Source organism: Dendropsophus ebraccatus, chromosome 2 (assembly GCF_027789765.1).
Source record: "Dendropsophus ebraccatus isolate aDenEbr1 chromosome 2, aDenEbr1.pat, whole genome shotgun sequence".
NCBI lineage: Eukaryota > Metazoa > Chordata > Amphibia > Anura > Hylidae > Dendropsophus > Dendropsophus ebraccatus.
Window position 1 is genome coordinate 131,247,504 of NC_091455.1, and position 15,460 is coordinate 131,262,963.

The window sequence follows — 15,460 nt, forward strand, 5'->3', positions numbered from 1 at the left end:
AGGCAGATAATAGCAAGCTGGATACCTGGGGGGGCTGTAAAAGTTCGGAACGCGGGCCGCAAATGGCCCTCCGGCCGGACTTTGGACATGCCTGGTCTAAGGTGTATGGGGCTCTACTGAACAACCCTTGACAGATGATATAGGTGCTGATAGGGATCAGGTGTGATGGAAAATCACAGCCGTCCCCTTTGTTTTAGGAGAGATAAGCTGAGGGCTTTTACTGTGGCTTACCACTACCCTACCCATAGAGAATACAGGACTGTTCAGCGTGCTGAACATTCCTATGTATAGTGAGGACGGGTAGGAGAGAGAACTGACAGCTGGACGATTGTTCAGCTGTCAGTTATTGAACGTGTATGGGGATCTTTAGTGTCACATACTGCACCCTGTGAATACTACCAAATGCTACACCTCCTAAATATAATTCTGCTGCATACTTCACAATCTGAATATAATACAGTGATAACTCAATTTACAATAGCCTCAAGATACAATATTTTCTACATACAATGTTACTTTTTGAACCATTGTAACTTGAGACCAGACTCAACATAAAATGCTACAGACAGTCCAGATCTGCGGAACATGTAAAAAAAAAACTAGCTGATCAACCAATGAAAGTGTCCATTTTACCAGTAAAACCCGAGTATTAGTGAAGTGCATGCACTGGTTGGCTGTCTGGTATCTCCTCTCTACAGTACAGTGTGATACTACATGTCCTGTACTGCTCTTTACCTGGGCCAGGATGAGTTGCTTCTTTGGGCACCAGGTGAGGGCGGCTTCATTTTATTTTTTTGGGACCCTGTGTGACCTGTACAGGACCTAAAAATGTTCCAGTCCTCTACGTAGAAAGAAATTTAGAGTCTCTTGTAGCTCTGTCTGACTGTTCTATGTAAGTATTTGCTGTATCCATATTAGTTTGCTATCTATTTTCCTTTAAGTTTTTGTTTTTTCTCATTTGGGGGGATTTAGAACCAATTACCAGTTTTCCATAGAGTTTTGGTCTCAACATACAATAGTTTCAACATACAATGGTCGTCCTGGAACCAATTAATATCATATGTTGAGGGACCATTGTACTGCTACACATGGAAGTGGATTAAAATACACACTATTCCCCCTCAATTTCTTTTAATATACACTGTGTCCCCCAGTGCATTTTATAATTCACTGTACACCCCCCTTAATGATATATCACAATACCTTTGTCTCACACTGGGATCACAGAACGGTGGCACAGGGGGCCTGGTAGCTCCTTACACTGCTCTCTCTCTGCACACACAGCACCAGCAGCTTTTTAAGTTACATGTTTGCTGTGTGTGTGTGTGTGTGTGTGTGTATGTGAGACTGCATACACACAGCGCCTCTGTCAGAAAAAAGCAATTGACAGAGGTGCTTGCCCTCGAGGGGTCAAAGGTTGTCATTTGAATTACTTAGTTACAGAGTTAGCATAGTATTGCATTTTAAGAGTTAAATAAAACAAGTATTAAAACTTTGTTCTTATCCTATAGGGTGAAACCTTAGAGACTGTAACTACAGCAACAGTATGTCTATTCAATGCCCAGCCTCAGTTACTGGACCAAGTTCCACCTTTGGGTCACCTTCCTAAGATCCTCCAGGCACTGAATCACAAGAACAATGCCATTCCAAAGTGTGCTATACGGGTCATCCACACTATGACTGATAATGAGGTGCAGTAGTATTGCGTGTATTTTACATTTCAGATCACATGACCTCTCATTAATGAAATGTCCATATTTTATCTTAGTTATGTGTTCGAGCAATGGCTTCTCTGGAAACAATTGGACCCTTTATGTGTGGGATGAAGAAACGCTCCGATATGATTGGAATAGCGTGTGAAGCTCTTAATAGAATGTTTCAGAGGGAACAAACAGAATTGGTGGCACAGGTGAGAAAACTTTTGGTACTTTATAGGCACATGTTAAAGTGCAACTGCTTGTTGTATGTATCTATGTTACGTAGTATTGAAAGGATGTGTGTAAAACTTAGTGTAGACATATGACACATTCTTTCTGATTATTGATTAGGTAAGACTGAAGGTTAGAGAGATTGAAGGTCCCTTTCTACCCTGTTTATCAGTTTTGAATAACAACTCAGGCGATTTTTTTTTTTTTTTTTTTAGCTTATTTAACACATATTACAAAGTTATATAACTTTGTAATGTGTGTAAATTAGTGGTCTGCCCACCCCCCTTTCCGACCCCGACCCCCCAGAAGTTAAATAAAGCATACATACCCAATTACAGTCGACCCCGTCCTCTTCTCCTGGGCACCATTTTGTGACAATGTCGTCACAGCAGGGGCGGGCCTGGTCTTCTTCCTCCTCTGCGTCTTCTGGTAAAGTGAAAGGGACATGAAAAGGCTGCCATTATTGACTTCCATTATAAAAAAGGATCAAAGTGTATAAGTTTTTTTTTTAATGTTTACAAAAACGTAGCTGACCTTTATTTTTGTATACATTAAAAAAAGATGCGTTATGATAAGAAGTGTGGCGGGGTTGAACAGCCTTGTGAGTAATGAAGGAGGCTCTTTTGCCTAATAAAACCTATTACAGAGTTTCTCATTATTGCTTGTACTATCCCATCCCTTTTGTGATTTCATAGCAGTCTTAGCAGGCCCTGCGCACTTGACAATCATTGGAATGGGCTGGCCTAAAGGTCTAGGAACCACCCCCTCCTAGGTCGGGCCATGCAAATGGCCACCAAGTGGGGCGGGCCTATGTGCTGATGACGTCACAGAGGGGAGGGTCCCCCGTGATGTGGGCGGGGCTAAGTGGCGCTGTTGCCGTAAAGCCCCGCACAGGTAGCACAATCCGCAGGTGATAAAAGATCACTTTTTACTGGAACAAGCACCATGACGTATGATATAAAATAAGGTATGAAAACTGCAAAATTTACCTTTACACCTGTGTAGAGAAGTCATAATGCTAAAAGAGGGTAACATTGTTTCTTTAAATGTAAGCAAAACAAGGGATCCAAGCTTGAAGAACAACTGGTAAACTCCTGAAAAATACACTACCACTTCAAATCTTCAAATTTTCATTCATCCATCAATCTTTTCCATTATGGAACTGAAACTTTGCAGTCCTGTTTGGTAAAAATAAAAGATTACCTGCTTTTAAAGGTGTTATCCAGGCTTAGACAAACATGGCTACTTTCTACCAGAAAGAGCACCACTCTTGTCTCTAGTTCAAGTGTAGTTTTTCAAGTAAAGGGGTAGTTCAGCGATAAGCTTTTATATGAATCTAGCACCACATGACAAAGTTATATAACTTTGTCATGTGGTGCTATTACCTGTTCAGTCGTCGTCCCCTGTTCAGCTCGCCCTTGGCCCGCCTCTAGTTACATCCCTAGCTCGGCCCCGTTATGTGACGTTGCTTACTCAACCAATAGAAGCATAGCAATCAACATCACAGGGCAGGACCGGGCAACCTATCACAACCCTTTTGGCGCGCATGCGCTAGTGAGTGTTATTCCTGGCGTCTCCTGTAGGTGTTTCCACTAAATTCACCCTGTCACTGTGGAATCCTCGCTATGCATTACACAGTGACCGGGCGAATGCACAGATTCCAGAGACTACAGCGCAAGCTTACAAGCTTGAAGGGCACGTAATGCAGGGGAGGGGGGAGTGTTTAGGATAAGGAGAGGGGCGGCATAGGAAATGAGGTGGACGGAATATAGATAAGGTGGGAGGGTAGGGTGGGCCGGGACTATGACGTGTGACGGGCTCTGCACCATGGTGCATCACGCCGAAATAACAGGAAGTGCAGGAAATTTTGAAAATAGACAGCGTTGCAGAACAACTGGCGGTATCAGTGTCACCAGGCTCCCGGGAGTGCGGCGGAATAATGGTAGGCCATATCATCTTATTTTTAAGTGTTTTTATTTTAGTTAGCACCACACTTCTCCTTTTAAGCTCCATTCACTTTAATAGAACGAAGTTTCAAACTCCACCAAAACTGCTTGTGTCGTGCGGTTTCTGGAAGGAATTAGCCATGTTTTTCTAAGCCCACATCATACCCAGTCAGTACCAGCTACTATTAGCAGGTGACACTCGCTAATAAAGAATGTCAGCAATTACGCTAATGTTACCCCTGAAATGCCGTGATAAATAGGGATCATAGTTTTTAAAGAATTTGTCCGGGCAGGGGACTTACCTGATATATGGCAAGCAAGGAGGGGATTGAAAATAATAAAGTGCACATGGGGGAGCAGAAGGCTTCAGCAGTGGCACACAGTCAGATACTTGTTTAGAAGCCATAAAAGGGACATGGTGCAGAAAAAAACTACATGAATTAAAATAAAATGACACTTCTATATCGTGGTTCTGCCTATGCGTACAGTTTTGTAAACACTGATTTAAACACTGGCATAACGTGAATTTCTTGACACCGCATCAGCTGTCCCAATGTGTAGAGCATCACCTCTACAATCAGTGCTTACACACAGAGATAAATATGCGAAGGGTAAGATAGGCAAAAAACTTTTTTCTGCTCAGGAAAATGTAAAAATCTAAATACGTGTTGAAATTAATCAGTGTTTTTTGAAACATTTTCCAGGCATTGAAAGCAGATCTGGTTTCCTATTTGCTAAGGTTGCTTGAAGGTCAAGGCCTTGAAAACCTGGAAAGTCCTGCAGCCACAAAAGCTCAGATAGTTAAAGCTTTGAAGTCCATGACTCGTAGCCTACAGTATGGAGAACAGGTAAGAAATCCCCAACAACATTTTAATGTTTGTGTGCCTACTTAAATGGACACATAAAAAAAACCACACACTTTGGACCTGTCCTAAAAATGTCATAAGTTTTGATCAGTCAGGGTCTAGGCATTCGCTGGAATAAGCAGGAGGAAGTGTTCGCTAAGCACATTTACTCTTCACTCTGCCCTTGGGGCAGGAGATTACCCTTACAGTAATCACAGTAACACATTTATTTGTAAAAAATATAAATGGTTATGTATATTTTCTAGGTTAATGAAATTCTGTCTCGATCCTCTGTATGGAGTGCCTTTAAAGATCAGAAACATGACTTGTTCATTTCTGAATCACAAACAGCAGGATACCTCACTGGTAAGTACATATGTTTGATATTGTAATTGGCAGAAATGTCTGCTGAAGTATTAAATGGTCATATCTCCCCCCCCCCAAAAAAAAAGGGCGATCAAAAGTCACACATATACAATGGTTGTACCAATAAAGAATACTGACTAAAAGATAAAAAAAAGTTATAGGAGTCAGAATAGGTCAAGTATTAGTAAAATAAAATACAGAGGTACATAACTTGGGTATCATTGTAATCATACTGACCTGAAGAATAAAGATAACCTGTCAGCTTTATACGACTAAAAACAAACCCTTTCTCAAATTAGAGAAAAATGTGTTTTGTTTTTCTTTTAATTTCACCTCTCAAATATATATATTTTTTGTTTAGCTGCTTATTTTATGGAAAAATCTAAAGTATAATTGCATAGTACAATTGGTCCGGCAAGAAATTAGCCCTCAAATTCTGTAAATGGGGAAGTATAAGGGCTATGCCTTTTAAAAGGTAATAAGGAAAATGACAATTGGCTGCAGAGTTTAAGTGGTTAAAGGAAGTTATATGGAGATAAAAAAAAGTTTTTCAATTAACTGGTTTTTAGAAAGTTTATACACATTTGTAAATTACTTTTATTTAAAAAACTGAAGCCTCCCAGTACTAGTCAGCTTCTGTATGTAAGTCCAGTCTGAAACGGTGCTCTCTGCTTCCACCTCTGTCCATATCAGGAACTGTTCAAAGCAGAAGTGGTTTTCTATGGGGATTTGCTACTGCTATGTTCCTAATGACCTTTCTGTCCTCCTAATTTTCTCCTGTTTCCTTTCCTTACTGGAGCAGACAACCCTGGCAGTGTCTAGCTTTAGCAGTGCCACTCCTGAACTAACGTGCCATCCGCCAACTTGGCAGACTTGTTTGGCTGTGCAAGATCAGGACTGTCTGTCACCCAGATAGCTGCCTTACTGTCCCGCACCTCCATGCTAACAACCTCCCCAAGCCCCTACCCTCTGCCCTAGTGAATACTTGCCCAGCGAGTAGCATAATCCTTTCCAATGGCTATCAATGTTGCAAGCTTTTTATTGGGATCAAATGTGTACCATCAAGTGAAAAAGAAAGCGTCTGGCAAAGGTTTGTGTCCCTTTAAAACAAAAGGATATGGCATGTTGAAATCAAAATGCCTAATCAATCTCTAACCAAACATCTGCGGTCAGAAGAGAGTCGGGGAGCCCGCTTACATGTTGAATGTTTCGCTGACATAATCTAATGGATATGTCCATCTGATCCTACTGGGTTTCACTACTGAGATCCATTGTGATTCTGAGATACAGCTGCAAAGAGTATGTGGCAGTGCATGCCTCTTCTTGGCTTTCCATGAAATCCTACTCGTTGGCTCCATTACAGTCTATAGAGCAAACATGTCTAATGACAGGTTAGTTTAAAGGCAACCAATCGCCTCCCTAAGGGGGTGTGACTGGGCCCCAGTTCCTTACAGTTGTCGGGCACAGCTCTTCAATGCTGTACCTGGCAGTCTCTTGCAGGGCAGCAATTTCAAAATATCAATCTTTAATCCTTTGTGCTGGTGCCCGGAAATTAGGCATTGGTGGGGAGTAGCACAGTTATGTTGTCATGCTGCCTCCGCCTTCTTCCCAGCTACTTGTGGTTGATTGGCAGCTTGAGCTCTGGGAACTTAAAGTGACACTGTCACCTCCTTTGTGCATTCTGACATCTCTACACAGGTGTAAAGGGTAAATTTAGCGGTTTTCATACCTTATTTTATATTATATGTCATGGTGCTTGTTCAAGTAAAAAGTCATCTTTTATCAACTGCAGATTGCGTTAAGTGGGCGGGGCCTCGCGGGATTAGCACCACTTAGCCCCACCCACAACTCCACAGTTGGCCCCGCCCCCTCATCGGCCATTGGAACAGGCTGGCCGAAAGGTCTAGACCCCACCCCCTTTACGTCGGCCAACCAATGGACGTCAAGGGGGCCGGGCCAACTGTGCAGTTGTGGGCGGGGGTAAGTGGCGCTAATGCCCCGAGGCCACGCCCACTTAATACAATCTGCAGTTGATAAAAGGACACTTTTTACTTGAACAAGCACCATGACGTATGATATGAAATAAGGTATGAAAAACACTAAATTTACCCTTTACACCTGTGTAGAGATGTCAGAATGCACAAAGGGGGTGACCGTGTCACTTTAATGCACAGCCCAGCACTTGGGCTGCCAGTTAGGTGTAAGTGGCTGGGGAGACTACATGCTGCTGTGGCTCCACCCCCTTGCCTAGTTACTGGGCGCCCGGAGATAGCATCCCTGTGGTTCTTAGCCTGTAGGCCCACAAGAGTAGAACCATTCTATTCATTGTAGTAGCTCAGACAGGCCAGGCCATACTGAGTTCACATCTGCAGTTTAAATAGGCACTTTGAAGGAGATTTATCAAACATGGTATAAATTGAAAGTGGCTCAGTTGCCCATAGCAACCAATAAGATTCCACCATTCATTCCTCACAGACTCTTTGCAAAATGAAAGGTGGAATCTGATTGGTTGCTTGGGGCAACTGAGCCAGTTTCACTTTACAGCAAGTTTGATAAATCTCCCTCTTTGTTCTTTAATTTTGGCATAGGAACGTGTCCAAAAAGACACCAGTGGAACAAATCCAGTTTGGTGCCTTTAATTTCTCCAAGACTGAATTGGCTCCATACTCCTTGTAGTGGTGGGCAGAGTTACTGCAGCCTCGACTTTTTACTTCACTAGGAGCTAAAACTGCAAAAACACAGTACTGCCACTACCATGTTAAAAAGCAAACTTCTTTCACCCCCATTGGGGTCAGGTGCAACATTGCTAAAGCTATTGTTTAAAGCCATAGCTTTATCTTAAAAACTACAATAAATAGTAAATGTCTGAACATCTGCATGGCATGCTTACATATCCCTACCTGGAATGTTTTGGAATTGGTCTGTATCTAAGTTTAACGAATTTTTTGAGAGTTATGGCAAAATGTGGTTTTATAAAGTGGTTTTCCTTTCAAAATGTAGAAGATTTTGTATACAGTATAAAATTAGAGTTCCTGATAATCCTATGGTGGCACAGTAAGAAAGCTTTTGCTGCTTACAGACTCCAGAAAAAGAAAATTTTTGTGGATACATTTTGTATTACTGATCATTCTAGGGCAGCGCAAGCTTTGTTATTGTGCTGCCTATGGACTCCAAGAAATTTTCAGTAAGTAAATGTTTATTTTGGTTAGTAGGCCTTTATAACACATAAGAGGGGGTTTATCAATCAAGTGCGAGGGCAAAAAGGGAGAAAATGGACACTCAAATCAGTTATATCCAAGCTCTCTAAAATTAATGGTATGTTGGTTGCTTTGGGCAGCTGTTTACTTTTTTTTTGCTCTAGAAATCATGTAACAAATAGTTGTATTTATTGTCATATTTTGCTAATGCCACTAAAGGGAACTGCTGTGTCCTGTGTCTGGTTATTTCCAATACATACAGTGAGGGCTTGTTAAAAAAATAAGGAAAACCACTGTAAACAACTGTACCTATATTTACTTGTACAAAACCTGTACTGATTTCTTTACTGAGCACTCACACCCTTTTCTGGCATTTTTAGGATATATCTCTCCATCTTTCTAATGAATGGTGTTAAAATACTTAGCTGTTAAATCCAAATCCCCAACCAGTGGCTCATTGCTTATAGATGTAGCAGCGATACTATAGCCTTCTTCCACTGAATTGAATTTGATGTGCTGTAGTACCCTGCACCGCCCCTACAAATAGTGTGGCGACTGTAAGTACAAGCTAATGTGTAAGTGGCTCCCTCAAACAGCTGATCATTGGGGGCCAGTTCTTTGACTCCTGACAGTCTAATATTGATAGTAAAGCTTGAATAACCCCTTTAATTTACAACAGCTTATTTTAGAAATGGCTCTGTGCCATGAGATATTACTAAAGAGACTTACTGAGGAGCAACCAGCAGAATTTTTGAATGCCAAGGAAAGGTTTCTACTAAAGCAGTTCTGCAGAATTAGAATAATATAGCTGCTTTCATTTAAAAAAAAAAAAAAAAAACTTCCACAAGTTGTGCCTAGTATTGCAGCTCCGCTCTATTGATGTGAGTGGGAGTGAGCAGCAAAATCACATACAACCTAATACAATCTGTTGCTGTGTTGTTCTTTTAAGAAAGCAGTCATCTTTTTTTAATCATAGAGCCCTTTAGGTGTGAGTGTTCATTAAGATAAATAGTGAAGATGTACACCCTTCTGCTTGTTGCTGTCTGCTTCCTTCCTAACCTTTTTTTCCCTTGCTTTTTACCGTTCTTCAGGTGTCTCTCCTTCCCTTCTTACTGGTAGCAGCCCCCTTCATCTCAGAAGTGGGCTTTAGATGCTTTCTTCCAGGCAGCTTGCTAACTGCTGTGTAGCTCTGTAACACAGGTACAATGCTTGTTGCACCTGCTGCATTTGTGCACCTTGTTTCAGACATGACTGTGTATACATTACCCCCTTCATACCGTGTCTCCTAGTTTTTGTTGAGTCTAGATCATTTAACATTAGTACTTTGTCTAATACAGTGTTTCTCAAATCAAGCCCTCAATGAATCCCAAAGACCGTTTCTGATTTACCTAATAGTCCATAAGTAAGGCTGGGTTCACACTACGCAATCCGTTTTTTGCGAAAAACAGATGAAGAAAACTGATGCATTTGTGTGCATCCGTTTTGATCCATTTTTCCATTGTAAAAAAGAATGTTCAAAACAGATCCGTTTTTTTTTTTTAATGGACACAAGTAGGGTCAGGTACGTTTGTGTGTATGTTAAAAAAAAAATCCGTTTTGATCTGTTTTTTTTTATAATGCAAGTTAATGGAAAAACGGATCAAAACGGATGCACACAAATGCATCCTTTTTTTTCATCCGTTTTTTGCAAAAAAAACAATGAAAAAAACGGATTGCGAAAAAGGTCGTGTGAACCCAGCCTAAAGCACACTCAGCAGACAGAAGGCAAGAGCTCCCAGCACAACAATGTATCTTGGAAAGGAGTCAGGCATTTTTAGTTGTTGGTTCCACCCTGATATGCTGCCAGGACAGTTTTGGAGCTCAAATATACATTAGATGGGCAGCTTTTACAAAGTTAAAACATGACCTATTGGGATTCCTTGTAGATTGGAAGTGAGGGACACTGGTTGAGTTACCAGTAAAGAATGTGTCTTTATTTAATGGTATCCATTTGGCACCAGTAACTTACCATATGAATTAAAGCAGGCGATTCATGTTATTAACATCTGCATGAAATGTCTCATTTGTTGTCAGTCTTTGTGTCCAGCTTACACCAGGTGTTTGTTGTGTCACTTATTGGGTTTTCTTAACCCGTAAGGCCAGTTTACAGAGCCATGTCTCGAAAATCGCGTGGCCAGGGCTGCACGAAAAATTGCTAGATTGTTCGTGGGACCCTAACGTTAATGCGCCAGGCACACATCTCCTATTACACAGAAACAAGTAAAAAAAAAAAAGAGTCTGCTGCACATGTTAGAAGTGAGGCCCTATTACATGGAGTGATAATCTGCTTGATTGCATAACACATACTCACATAATCAGCCTATATAATAGGGCCCTTACATGTTGCCTTAACCTTATTTATTATGTACTGTTTCCCCTGACTTTCATTCTATGTATATGATTCCAGGTAAGTGACATGGTATCTATGGTCCTTTTACACACACACACAGATTACTGAAGCCAAAGCCAGAAATGGATTTAGTAAGAGGAGAAATATCAATCGTTCCTTTATAACCGATTCTCTGTTAATAGTCTGTTCCTGGCTTTGGCTTCAATATCTGTCAGATAAATCTGTGTCTGAAAAAGGACGCTAAGGAATGATACAATTCCTTGGTAGCACAGGGCAGTGTTGACATGTATAGATTTAAAGGGGGTTAAAAGGAGAAATCCGACAATTTTTTACTAATTATTGCTCCCCAAAACTTCTACAAATCTCCAATATACACTTATTACGGGAAATGAATATAAAGCGCTCTTTTGCCTGCACTTACTACTGCATCAAGGCTTCACTTCCTGGATAAAATGGTGATGTCACGACCCGACTCCCAGAGCTGTGCGGGCTGTGGCTGCTGGAGAGGATGATGGCAGAGGGATGATCAGTGTCCCTCCAGTGTCCTGTGTCCCTCGGTGTCCCCCTGCCATCATCCTCTCCAGCAGCCACAGCCCGCACAGCTCTGGGAGTCGGGTCGTTAAGCCAACATGTAAGGGCCCTATTATATAGGCTGATTATGCGTTATGCAATCAAGCAGATTATCACTCTGTGTAATAGGGCCTCACTTCTGACATGTGCAGCAGACCTTTTTTTTTTTTTTCTTTAACTTGTTTCTGTGTAATAAGAGATGTGTGCCTGGCGGATTAACGTTAGGGTCCCACGAACAATCTATTGTTGGCATGAGGGGGAACTACACTATGTTAGGTGGTTTTATTGTTATGGCAGAACAGTGTATGTTGGCAACACATAAGTGTTATGGTCAACCAGCGGTTAAGCATAAGGTGGGTGATTTTTGTACATGAAATATGTACTATAATAAAACTGATAGAGCTTACAGGGTTCTCATTATCTTGGAGAAATTAAGCAGACCTATATTTTGAGGTTTTGGCTTGGACTCTAAAGGGCATTATTACACTGAACAATATATAGCCTAATCAGGCCGAAAATGATTTGTGTAATTTAAGAATGTGATCGACCAAAGAGGCGATAATCGACTGATCGTTTTGGCAAGTTTAAGGCTGCATTCCCACGTTCCGTGATCCTGACTGTATTCATAAGTGCCGCGCTGTAGTAGCAGCACCGCGCGGCTGATTCATTACAGCGCGGCGCTTATGAATACAGTCTCCCCCGCTCCCAGCATCTAATTACAGATGCTGTCTGGGCGCGGGGGGACTCCGGTACATGCATTCCACGTCCGTGATCCGTCAGGATCACGGAACGTGGGATTGCAGCCTAAAAGTCATTGGCACTTCATGATGTCTCACCTGGGTTCTCCGTCTCTAAGCCTACCACATTTGAGCAGTTGGCTAGAGCAGGTACGTCTACTAAAGATCTAATATTGGATATTTACCATGTTCTCAACTTATGAGCAGAGGGAACCCATGTCGGACATTGTTACATGACCAAGTTGGGAGTCAATACTAGGAAGGCAAATATCTCCTAAACGCTGGGCAATCGAATGGGGCAGAGCTGCAACCTACTCAATTTTGGACTACTTATAAGGAATCACATTATAAATTACTGATGATGTATAACACACCGGAACTTTTACACAAACTGAATAATAGCATTTCTTCGCTATGTTGGAGATGTTTAGGAGCTGTGGGATTTATTTATCATATATTATGGGAATGTCCTCTTATTTAACAGTTCTGGGTGGTGGTTTGCGGCCTGTCCTCAGCGATGCTCCAGACAGACATACTTAGAGACCCAATAGTCTGTCTCCTCAATTTATTCCCTTAGGGCATTAGAAAGAAATCTGCAAAGTTGCTACTAGCAGTGCTAGTTGCAGTCAAATCCAGAAGTTGGAAACAAACAACTCCTCCTTCTCTAAACTGTCTGAAGGCTAGAATGAAGGAATTGAGGTGTTTAGAAAAGATAACAGCCTCCTTGAACAATAAAATGGACCTGCTTGGGTCCATATTGTCTCCATGGGACTTATACTGTGCTCCAGGTGCTAGTTATGCTTGAGAGTTCTGCGTCCCTCCCCCTCTTCCCTCCCCTTTTTCTTCCCATGTGTCTCTTTTTCCCATGACTTTACTTAGTTTGTCCTTGTCCTATTTGTCCACAAAAAAAACATATTCACTCTACTGACTTTTTGCAGTCTGTTAACTATCATTTCACCTTAACTGGTTTTCTTAGATATGGTTATAGATTGTAGATTGGATATGTTGCCTATTTATGCACTTGGGATCTTGATCTAGTTTTAAAGAATTACTCTTTCCTATCTGCATTAGTTTGCATTAAAGAATTACTCTTTCCTATCTGCATTAGTTTGCATTAAAAACCTAATAAAAAATTGGTCACAGATCGTGCGTCGCTACATGTAACAGGTAGGCAGCTGATGATCGTGTGTATAAAATAATAAAGCTATTACTTACCTGTCCAGGTTTTCCCCGGTGTCCTCCGGCCTTGTTTGTGGGATTCCCCGGTTACCGCAGCTCTCACTACTGGTCCTGTCTCTGAAGTGACGGACCGCTCAGGCAATCCCTGGCAGAAATGGGACAGCCAGAGATTGACTAAGTGGCCTTTCACTTCCGAGACAGGACCAGTAGTGAGAGCTGCTGAGACCATGGAATCCCACAGACGAGGCCTGAGGACACGGGAAAATGATCAGGTAAATAACAGCTTTATTATTTTACACCAAAGCAAAGCGTTGCACGATAATCAAGCCATATAATAGGCTCCGTGAGCTTATTGGGAGTATTGGCCCATGTAATACGGCCCTAAGGTGACAAAGTAAAGTGTTACATTTTTAGCTTTTGGCAATCACTTTTAACTTTCTTTCCCATAGGGAAACACTGTAGTTGCTGTGGCAATGTTGTAATTTGAGGCCTAATTTTTATCAAAACCTGATCTCTGCATGTTGTATGGATATTTTTATAGAATGTTTGTTAAAACATTTAACTAATATAGGCTTTGTATTTTGTACAGGACCTGGAGTTGCTGGCTACCTTACTGCAGGGACTTCATCTACCGTTATGCCCAGTGTGCCACCACCGGTAGACCATGAAGTAGGAGATCTTGGCTAGTTAAAACACATGTTACACCAATGAAGTCTCAAAAGGAACTGCTTCTTGTTGCACGAGGAAAAGCACCGTAAACCTTCTCCTCTCCCCCACCCTGCCAGGGTTGATTCAAAGGACTTTATTTTCTGCCTTCCTTGTTTTAAGACAAAGTGTTATTCCTTTTTGTAATAAATATATTTTTATTTAGGGATATAAATGAAAAATACATTGGAGATGTGATCCTGATGAAGCATCACTGTATCATACACAAAAAAGCACTCTGTGGATCAGCTGTCTGGTTACACAACCTATTCTGTTGTCTTTCCTTTTGTATCTAAGCACATTCTGTTCCTTTGTATTTGTTTACAAGACTGTGAATCAAAGTAATAATAATCTCCCTGTTAAACGTTTTATATTCCAAGAGGCAAAGGTGTGGTCTAGAATGGTAGGGCATTCACATTACCGTTCTCTGTTAGGTTGGAAGTGGTTGGGCTCGCGCAGAATTATGGAATCCCAACAGTGTTCAGTCCATGATCTGTGTCCTTTTACAAATCATTAACACTATCCACTTGAGAATGAAGAGAGAATGATATTCCTGTGTACAGCATAGCTTTACCAAATAAAGAAAAGTCAATAGTAAAATGTCATCTTATTATGTAAAAACCTAGTGTAATAGTGACATTATTCCTCCATTATTCCCCAGTATATAAACAGCTTTCTATGAATGTACATTATACAGATCATTCAACTCTGTACAGAAAATTTTAAGAAATAAAGGGAAATAATGACCTTAATGGAACTGTCACATGCTGCCATGTTGCCTAAATTTTTTATATTAAAACTGTGATTCCGTTGTATATAGTATTTATTGCCACATATGAAAATGTCTTACTACTGTATGTGACAATGTTTTAATTTTGGAATTCAGTCTTGAGTGAAATATTCCAGTTAGTGAAGAGTAACATGTATTTGCCCCAATACCACATCCAGAAGTAGTAATTTGTAAACTAAAAATCCTTTTATATGTGTCATATATTAGTAGCGCACCAAAGGCCCATTCACACAGCGATAAAGGGCTCTGAGCTAATAAGAAATCTGTAAAGTTATACTATGGGAACCGTGAAGTCATTGAGAAATGTCCATCGCAGGCATTGAAATAGATGATTTAGTCTAGGAACCTCACTGCCATCACCACAGAACTACAAGTCCCAGCAGTCTTTGTAAGCATGTGGCCATTCCTGGATAGTTTGAGCTCCACACTCTCTGCACAGTCATGGGCAAAAGTTTTGAGTTTTCACTAAGCTTTTGTTGCTTCCATTTTTATAGTGATTTATACTCAACGGAATTTTGCTTTCCTTGTCTAAACTCCACCCAATGAAGAATCACAAGTATAAGTAATTTTTTTGTTTTTTTTTGGGGGGGGGAGGGATATGTATTTGTGCTGCCTACTTTCCTTGCTTTCTCTGGCAACATCTATGGGATTTGGAGAAGAACCTCCAGAACTTCCATGCTAAAAGCTAGATCCCTAGCCTAGATGTTTAGCTTGTAATGCCGTATGAATATTAGGATAGGTTCATAGGTTCACATCACGATTTTGCAATCAGTATTACTGTATCCGTTCTGGATAATGTACAGAAAAA

General features: G+C 41.0%; 1 protein-coding gene across 2 annotated transcripts in view; it reads left to right on the forward strand.

Moving 5' to 3' along the window:
• Positions 1 to 14,677, forward strand: part of DNAJC13 (DnaJ heat shock protein family (Hsp40) member C13) — a 147,842-nt gene extending 133,165 nt beyond the window's left edge. For both annotated transcript variants that reach the window (XM_069958340.1, XM_069958341.1), the window contains 5 exons: positions 1,512 to 1,691; positions 1,769 to 1,909; positions 4,579 to 4,722; positions 4,986 to 5,085; positions 13,747 to 14,677. In XM_069958340.1, coding sequence (XP_069814441.1) covers positions 1,512 to 1,691; positions 1,769 to 1,909; positions 4,579 to 4,722; positions 4,986 to 5,085; positions 13,747 to 13,844 — 663 coding nt within the window. In that variant the 3' untranslated portion in view covers positions 13,845 to 14,677. The remainder of the gene's footprint in view (positions 1 to 1,511; positions 1,692 to 1,768; positions 1,910 to 4,578; positions 4,723 to 4,985; positions 5,086 to 13,746) is intronic.
• The last annotated feature ends 783 nt before the right edge of the window (positions 14,678 to 15,460 follow it).